General features: G+C 33.6%; 1 protein-coding gene across 1 annotated transcript; it reads right to left on the bottom strand.

The window, feature by feature from the left end:
* Nucleotides 1-7,202: 7,202 nt before the first annotated feature.
* KCS1 (3-ketoacyl-CoA synthase 1) lies at nt 7,203-8,869 on the bottom strand. The gene has a single exon (XM_086459491.1). The coding sequence runs from the start codon at nt 8,826-8,828 to the stop codon at nt 7,248-7,250; it is 1,581 nt and encodes a 526-aa protein (XP_086315617.1). The 5' UTR covers nt 8,829-8,869; the 3' UTR covers nt 7,203-7,247.
* Nucleotides 8,870-9,198: the final 329 nt, after the last annotated feature.

Raw genomic sequence — 9,198 nt, 5'->3', positions numbered from 1 at the left:
TCATGAAGTGGTTTTCACCTACATACTCAAAGAGACCAATAGGGTAGCCGATCTGACTATTTCTATGCATGTGGATGTTGGATGCCAAAGTCTTGACTGTACGCCCTTTCCCCTAATTTGTTGTCTATTATAGGTCAGAATAGTAGTTGTAATTGTTACCAAGGTTGTAACTGGTTTGGATCTGCCTAACACCAATAACTTAAAAAAAAAAAAACTTATTTAAAATACGACCCTCTCATTTATCAAAAAATCATTATAACTACCAAACATGAAACATGATTGAATTGAGCAAAATCTTGACAATCAAACATTTATTTTTACTTTGGCGGGCCGCACATACTAATCACCCTAGCACGACAATCAAACATGGTTACTAGAAGTGGATGGTGAGAGCCGACAAATAAACCTACTACACTCAATCCTTTATAAAAGAAAAAATTACTTAAAGGAAGGTTTCTTTCTAAATAATTTTTGTAGACATGGGATTTTCATTTCTAAAGATCTCTGCTACTTGGATTTTGAGTCGTCATCATTCTTTTTTAGAATAGATTGTGAATGGGTACTAGAAAGATAATTTTGAAAAATCTTTTTGTTTGTAGTGACTCTTGTACGGATAAGAAACATTGATCTACTTAAGATCTAGATAATAGGGTCCATGCTAAAAGATAAGAAAGGTATTACGTACCATATTCCTTCCGCCAAAGGTAGTAAACTTTTAAAAAATTTCATTGTTCATTTTTATAAATTCTAAGAGGAAAAATCGGTAGAGAAAGAAAATTTGTACCCTCAACTTAGAAGGTTTTATTTTGGATCTAAATCATAAGGATCACCTCATTAAAGAAAGGACTCATTGATGACTAGACCACAAAGACTTACATTTTAAGGGAGGTGAACCTCCAAAACAAAAGGAAAAAAAAAGGTAAAAGAGGGAGATAGAAGAAAGAGATGATAGGAGAGAGAGAGAGAGAGGAAATTATTTTCCTATGCCCATCTTGAAACTTTGACTTGTCTTTCTTCTTCTTCATTTTATCTTCTTGAGTCCTTGATGAAAATTTTCATGTTAGATGTTATTTTTTGTCTTTTAAGAAGAAAATGGGGAAAAAAGAGTGTAGAAATTAGTAAAGAAATGAGTGGAGTTTTAGATTTTTTAGATGTTGAAACTTGAAAGAGGAGGTTCAAGTCGCTAGGAGGTTTGTGAGAGGGGTGGGCTTTTATAAATTTTTAGGAACTTTTAAAGGTAGAATGACGTGAAAATAGAAAATGATGGTAAATGACTTGAGGTTTATAAATAAGGTGTAAGGAATTTGTGGTTAAGGGGGGGAGGGTGAACTTGGTAAAATGGGGTTGAAATAGATTACTTGACCCATATGAGTTGGATCTCTCAACCTATATAGGTTGAGTGTTAGGTGAGATTAAGGGGTGTGAATGTTGGTTGAAAGAATAATTATGTAATGAGGGTAAGTATTTTGATTTTGGAAGGGTGAAGGATATGGTGACACATAGCAAAAGGTATGGGTTAGGTGAGTTGATTAAAAATAAGGGGTGTGGGGGGTATAGAGATGATTTGTGAAGTGTTTTGAAGAGAATGTAATGAGATTAAATGGTGACATGTGGTATAATGTGAGAATAGTGATGAGGTGATGAGATGATTTCTTTTGGAAAGTTAGTTGTGGGGTGACATGTGTCCACCTTGATGATCAAGGGTTGTATGAATCTTGATTGGTTATAATATTGGACATGAGTATGGGTTTGAGTTAGAATAGGGGTTTGAGCTTATGATTGAATAATGATTTAGGTGGGGTTGCATTTAGGATTGGTTTGGGTCTAATGGACTCAAGGGTTGGGTTGGGTTGGATTTGATATGTATAGGATTGGATTGGGTTGAGATTAAATTTAGTGAGACCTTGGACTTGAGGTTAGATTAACAATGAAGGTAAGTTTTAAAAATTACGTAAGTCTTGTAGTGGGCCCATTGGACTATTTAGAAGTCCTAAGGCCTTTATTTTGAATAAAATGTTAAATTTTGAATATTTTGGTCTTTAGGTCCGTTGACGATTTTTTAATAAAAATATGTATTTTTTGACAAAAATATATATATATTTTTAACCTTTTTTTAGTTTGGCCTGTTCAAATTGGGGTATCTATAGTTCCTAATTTTGCGACGATAGCTTAGTAGGACATTTAGTAAACTTTTTCTTCCTAAATGGTCCCTGGACTTTATCTCCCACATTTTTCATGATTGAATACTCTAATCGTTTGAACTCATCACTTTCATTAAAAAATTGAATTTTCAACATCTCAAACGAGTTTCAAAGACTTCATTCCATCAGAAAAGATTTAAGAAAGAACAAGAAGCCATTTTCAAGAGTTTTTTCAAATATTTTGAAAATGTATGTAAAAAATTATGATTTTTTTCACTTTTTTCTCAGTTTTTTTATGAAACTCGACCAACAATAGCTCTTTTTGGTTGAAATCATCTAAACAAATCGTTATCTCAAGTTTTTTGTCAATCTTTTCATGTATTTTAGTTTAAAAAATCTCAAAAATTGAAAATGAGTGGGTTTTACTAGTGTCAAATTCACACTTTTTATTTTAAAAGTGGCGAACTCGACAATAAATATTGGTGAGTTCAATAGTAAAATTTGTGAACTCGACACTAAAAAAAAGCGTCAAGTTTGATAGAATAAAAAGTGGGGAACTCGACAGGAAATACAAAAAGTGGTGAGTTCTTCAATAACGAGGGACCATTAAGAAAAAAAAAAGTGTAGCAAATATCCAATCAAGCTACTGTGCAAAACTTAGGAATTATTTAGAAGGAAACCCTTCCATGAGGGTCTTTTAAATAATTTTTCCTTAATAAAAAAAATATAGTTAAGGAAGTGGACACAATTTTTTATAACAAGGAGAAACTTAAAAAAACGTTAGGGTGAAATTTACAATCACGCATTGAAGATGACCCAAGCAACAAAGAAGAATTAAATTATATCATTGACTTGAATTTACAATCATTCAAAATTATAAAGAGCTTATTAGTGAAATTTACAATCACCCCATCAGATAAACAGAGAAGATAATTAAATTATACTAATCATTCATTGACATGAATCTCAAGGTCCATCATAATAGAAATTTAATGAAGAAAGAGGTACACAAATTTGGTAACCTAGAACAATTGTTTAATTAGTTTCAACTCCAAAGGGGTGGCTCAATGGCAATTTCGGACCAATAAGTGGTGAGAAATTGTAAGTTGTGAGTTTGATACCCAATATGAGCAGTATTTCCTTGGGGCCACCCATGAGGGCACACCCTCACTTACCCAGTGCGTATGATGTGCAGGTGTTGCACATACCAAGGGGAGGGACCCATATGCCTTAGTACAAGCCCTGACTCTTAGTCCCCTTAGTCAAAAGTAAGTTCAGACACTCTTATCATAAAAAGTTTTTAAAAAAAAATTTATTTAATTAGTTTTGAAACTATAGAGAGTGTTGGAGTGAAATTTACAAGGATAATTATGAAAACACCCCATAAATTAATAAGGCAACCCACACGATAGTTAAATTTTTTGTCTTATATGTGTTAAAAGTTTCGGAATGAATTGAGTTTTGGTAAGGATGATATTTATGGTCTGAAGATAATCCTCACCAAAAATCAACTCATTTCAAAATTTCTAACCCCAACAAAATTGATTTTTAAAAAAAATGGATGATTTGCTATTCTTGAATTTTTTTTATGGAGGTTAAAAGTTTCATAATAGATTGATTTTTGATGAGGATGATCTCCTCATCAGATAAGAAAAAATAATTCGGTTATAGTGTGAGTTGCCCTTATTAATTCGTGAGATACTTTGATAATTATCCAATTTACAATCATACCATAGAAGTTGACCAAAGTAATAGCGAAGATAATTAAATTATATTGATCATTCATTGACTTGAATCTCAAAATGTGAGATGAATGTATCATGAATCTTCATATATATTCAAAAGTATGGGCAAGACCATATCACGAACCTACCCATTTAAAGATATTCGCAGCCATAGAAAATTAACTAATTTAAATTAAATTATTATAATCTTTCAATGTGGCTCAATTTTTTCCACAAGCCGTTGGACTGAGCACAATAAAGTAGTAACATTAGAGTCACAAATTATTTGGGGATTCGGTTTTCCTTTTTAAAAAAGAAAAATTATTTAATAGACCCTCTGTCAAGGGTTCATTTTTTTTCTTTTTAAAGTCCCCAAACTTAGTAGTAAAGGGTTTTTTTTAAGAAGAGGCTACTTGGGGATTCGATTTCCTTTTTAAAAAGTTAAGATTATTTAATAGTCCCTTTGTGAAGGGTTTTATTTATTTATTTATTTATTTTTAAATAGTCCTTAACTTTTCATTTGTAGCTAGGGCTTAAAATAGGTTGAATTTTATATGAAATCTGAGTAATCCGATTCCAAATTTGGTGGGTTTGATTCCTTCAATTATATCAAATTTAAAAGTGGGTCGGATATGGGTTGATGTCTCTTGATTTGGGTTGGATACGGATGCATACTTATATCCGTCAATATTCAAATGATATATTAACCCGGATCCAATCTTATATTTGCCTATGATATATTACTTTGTAAATTATATTTTTATATATTTTAGAGCATTTTTTTTTTACTAACAAGTGTTGGGCACAGTGGCCAAAGCCTCCTTCCAAACAGAAAGAGGTTTTGAGTTTAAACCACACCTTTAGTGAATTTTCTTGAAATAACCATGAATAATTCGTAATTATCCGACCGACTAAATTAAATCAATTAATTCGGTTGGATCATATTTGGATAGGGGTTTAGTAAAAATAAAATGGTTTGGATATGATTTTAGTTAGTAGGATAAAAACAAAATAGTTCATATATGATTTTAGCTAGTGGGATCTAAGTTGGATCCAGATCCAATTAAAAAATCAAATATGAATATACTCATCATATCCACCCGAGCCCAGCCTGTTTTTAAGCCCTAGTGGTAACTTGATAGTCCATTTAGTAAATTTTTTCAATCTTAATGGTCCTTCAACGTCAATTTCTTTATATAATATTTTTGAAATACCCAAACTACCATTTTCTCATCTTCTTTACATTCTTAGATATCACAATCATTTATGACAATTTTTTATCGTTAAAGACGAATGGAGAATTATATACTCCTAATTTTTAACATTTAGATGTATTTTTTGATTATTTCGATTTAAAAAAAAAAATGAAGAATGAATTTGAGATATAAAAATAAATAAATAAAGATTACGTCACAACTTTTGATTCTAGTAGTCATTTCGCAACTATGATATATGCAATTTGGGTATTTAGAGGACATTTAACTAATATCGAAGTTGGAAAAATTAAAAAAACATTGAAAAATTCTGAATCACATTTATAGTGTTGGGTTCACCACTTTTTATTGTCGAGTTCAACACTTTCACTATTGAGCTCACCACTTTTTATTATTGAGTTCAACATTTATTGTTGAGTTTGGTAATTTTTAACAATTTTGAATTCAAGCTATTACAGCAGATATATATATTGTTGTAGTTGATGTATCCACTACAGATAACTCTTACAAATTGTTCCCAAAATTGGACAATAAGAGCTATTGCAGCTGTTATATCAACTAGAAGGCGAATATATATGTCGCAATAGCTTGAATTCAAAATTTTAAAAGTTGTCGAACTCGATAATAAAAATCGTTGAACTTGACAATAAAAAGTGGTGAGGTCAACAATAAAAAGTGGTGAACTCGACATTGTAAATGTGATCTAGATTGTTTCATTTTTTTTTTTTTTTTCCTTTTAATTCAACTTCAATACTGGATAAATATTCTCAAAATATCCAAAATGTATGTATCATAATTGTGAAACGGATACTCCAATCAAAAGTTACAACATAATCTTCAAAAAAGATTAGAATCATAATTCACAACTTTGTTCTTCATTTTTTTTTACAAATCATTGAAATGAATTGAAAAAATACATATAAACTTTCAGAATTAGGAGTATACCCTTTTCCATTTGTCATTTATGATAATAATAATAAAAAAATTCGTCGCAAATAATCGAAATCGTTGTTGCAAAACATAAGTATTTGAAGAAGCAGAGAAAAATGGTAGTTTGGGTATTTCCAAAACATTACAATAAGAGATGAGGTTAAGGGACCATTAAGAAAGAAAAAGTTTACTAAATGGACTATCAAACTACCGTCCAAAAGTTAGAGACTATTTAGAATAAAAAAAAAAGCCCCATCCCACCATGGTTTGAAAACTTATTCTGACGTCTCGTCTTGTCCATGATCAAGATATTAGAGAATAAGATGCATTATATTCTAATATCAGTTAAGTATTCGAGAAGATCCTCCATCACAACCTTCCATTTGCCATGAGATACATTAACAATGATATAGTGTATCTCATGCACCTTTATACATTGTATCTTATTCTCTGACAGGATAAGTCGTCTAGATCTCGAACCAGATTTAAAATCATACCTCTCATTGGATCTATTAAGTAATTTTCCCTTCAAAATACAAATAAGGAAGAAGAAAAGAAATAAAACGATTTCATTTTCTCTAATTATTGGATTTTATTCTTTATATCGCTTCTTCACAATTTTTCATTGGTGATGAGATACCCTAACACTGATACAACGTATCTCATGCACCTTAATACAATGCATTCCATTCTCTAATACCACCACATCACCCAACCCCAAACACGGACGATTTCTAACCCATTCTAGTCCAATAACTAAACGGTTTACTAACACTATCCAAACCCGATCTGTGCTTGGCTGGGCCAAACCAAAACCCGACCCATTGACAGCCATTAACTATAGAACAAAAAAAAAAAAAAAAAATTAAAGGAGAAAATGAGTCCCTTCAATTATCCTTCAAAAGTTACAAAGGCATATTCTACCAACAAAAGGATAAGACACTTCCTTTTTGTCCCCATTTTCTGGCTGGATACTTCTCCTCATGTGGTGGCCCCACCAACTCCCCTTCTAACGCCATTAACTAACGCCATTAAATTCACATTTTCTTCCTTTCACGTGACTCTCATTGTAGTCTTTTTTTTTTCTTTTTTTTTTTTTTTTTTTTTTTTTTTTTCTTTTTTTTCTTCCCAACAACAATCAATATCCCCATCATAGTGATCAAATTTAAAAAAAAAAGATTACAAAGACAAAAAAAAAATAAAAATAAATATTATATCCAATTCTGCCACGTGTACAATTAAGCAAGTGGAACCTTGACCGGGTAACGCTCGATCGAGTCAGTCCACGGGTTGGTTCGGCACTCACCAACTTGAATTGTTCTGAGTGATCTCCAAACCGCACTATTACACTTAAACCCAGACCCAAACGCAATCTGCCAAACTCGGTCTCCACTCGCGACTCGTCCTTTGGCTTCAGTATAAGCCAACTCGTACCACAAAGAACTACTCGAAGTGTTCCCAAATCGGTGAAGAGTCATCCTTGAAGGCTCCATATGCCACTCACTGAGTTGCAAATTCTTCTGTAACTCGTCCAACACGGCTCGTCCACCCGCATGGATACAAAAATGTTCAAAAGCTTTCTTGAAGTCTGGTATATAAGGTTTGACTTTAGTCTTCATAAATTTCCTTCGAACCAAACTCACAAAGAACATAAATTGCTCTGAAAATGGTAAAACAAGAGGGCCCAATGTTGTAATATTAGTCTTCAAAGCGTCTCCTGCGACCGCCATTAATTCTCTCGCAAGAGAAACCCCAATTGTTCCTTTATCATCTTCTCTCTGATATACACAATTATAACTATTATCATCTGAACCCTTATGGGTTCGAACCGTATGAACCAGTTCATACTTAGACCGAACCCGGTCTACCCTTTTATTCGATAATAAAACCGCTGCACCACCCATTCGAAAAATACAATTACAGAGCAACATTGATCGATCGTTCCCGAAATACCAATTAAGTGTGATGTTCTCCATACTTACAACAATTGCGTAAGAATTTGGGTTCGCTTGGAGGAGATCTTTAGCTAAATCCACTGAAATTAAACCGGCACTGCAACCCATTCCACCAAGATTGAAGCTTTTAATGTCTCCTCGCATCTTGTAATGGTTTACAATCATCGAGGAAAGTGAAGGGGTTGGATTGAATAAGCTGCAATTTACGATTAAAATACCCACATCTCGAGGTTTCACACCGGTTTTTTCAAAGAGCGAGTCGAGTGAACCGAACATCACTGACTCGGCTTCGGCTCGAGCTTCATTTATGTTCAAATTCGGTGGTTTGGAAGTGATTCCCTTTGGTAAGTAAGTTTCGTCTCCTAAACCGGACCGGGTCGAGATCCTTTTCTGGAAATGGATCGTCTCCTCTTCGAACGAACCGTTTGTTTCGGTCATCTCCAGGAAAGATCCGACCGAAATCTTCCTCTCTTCTTCCGGTTTATAGCAAGCAAAGTCGACCAGGTAAACGGGTCGAGGTCGTTTGATCCAGTAGAGGACTAAGAGGAAAAGCAAGATAGCTAAACCAGTTAAACCAGTTACTGTATCGAGTTGAACCGCAGGAGTAGTCCATAACTCAGAAACCCGGTCGAACCGGATACCTGTAAATTGAACCACAGTAGAAATGAAGAGAGGAAGACCAATAACATACCTAAGTACAGAGGGAAGATCACAAGTGCATCTGTAACCTAACTTCACATACTTAAGCTTCACAGACTGTAAATAATCCGGTAAACCTCGTCGGATCTTGATTACAGCCGACGACGAGTCTTTAAACGCCATCTCAGCCGTTAATCTCTCTTTATCCATCTCTATACTCTCCATATCTCTCTCTCTCTATCAGTTTTGTCTTCTTTTTTTTTTTTTTTTTTTTGGGGGGGGGGGGGGGGGGGGGGGTGTGGGTTTGGGGGGTTTTATTTATGTGTATTTATACATGAAGAAGTCCTATCTCTATCAAATAAAAGCTAAAGATGTTTGGGTGAGTTGGTTGGGTGTGAACACAAACAAGAGAGAGAGAGAGAGAGGTTTAAATGTAGAAGAGGAGGAGGAGAAGAAGAAAATGGGGGTAGAGTCAAGAGGGAGTTGTGATATTAGCTACAAGAAAGCTGGAATGATTATTTGGAATTAAATGGGAGTAGTTCTATGAAGGGGAGAGATAGCTCAACTACCAAACACTAAATAAACCAAATGAATA

This window comes from Akebia trifoliata, chromosome 11, assembly GCF_017979445.1.
Source record: "Akebia trifoliata isolate Shusen 1 chromosome 11, ASM1797944v1, whole genome shotgun sequence".
NCBI classification, from domain to species: Eukaryota; Viridiplantae; Streptophyta; class Magnoliopsida; order Ranunculales; family Lardizabalaceae; genus Akebia; species Akebia trifoliata.
Note: the sequence above shows the minus strand (reverse complement) of the source record. Positions and strands in the feature narration are given on the sequence as shown.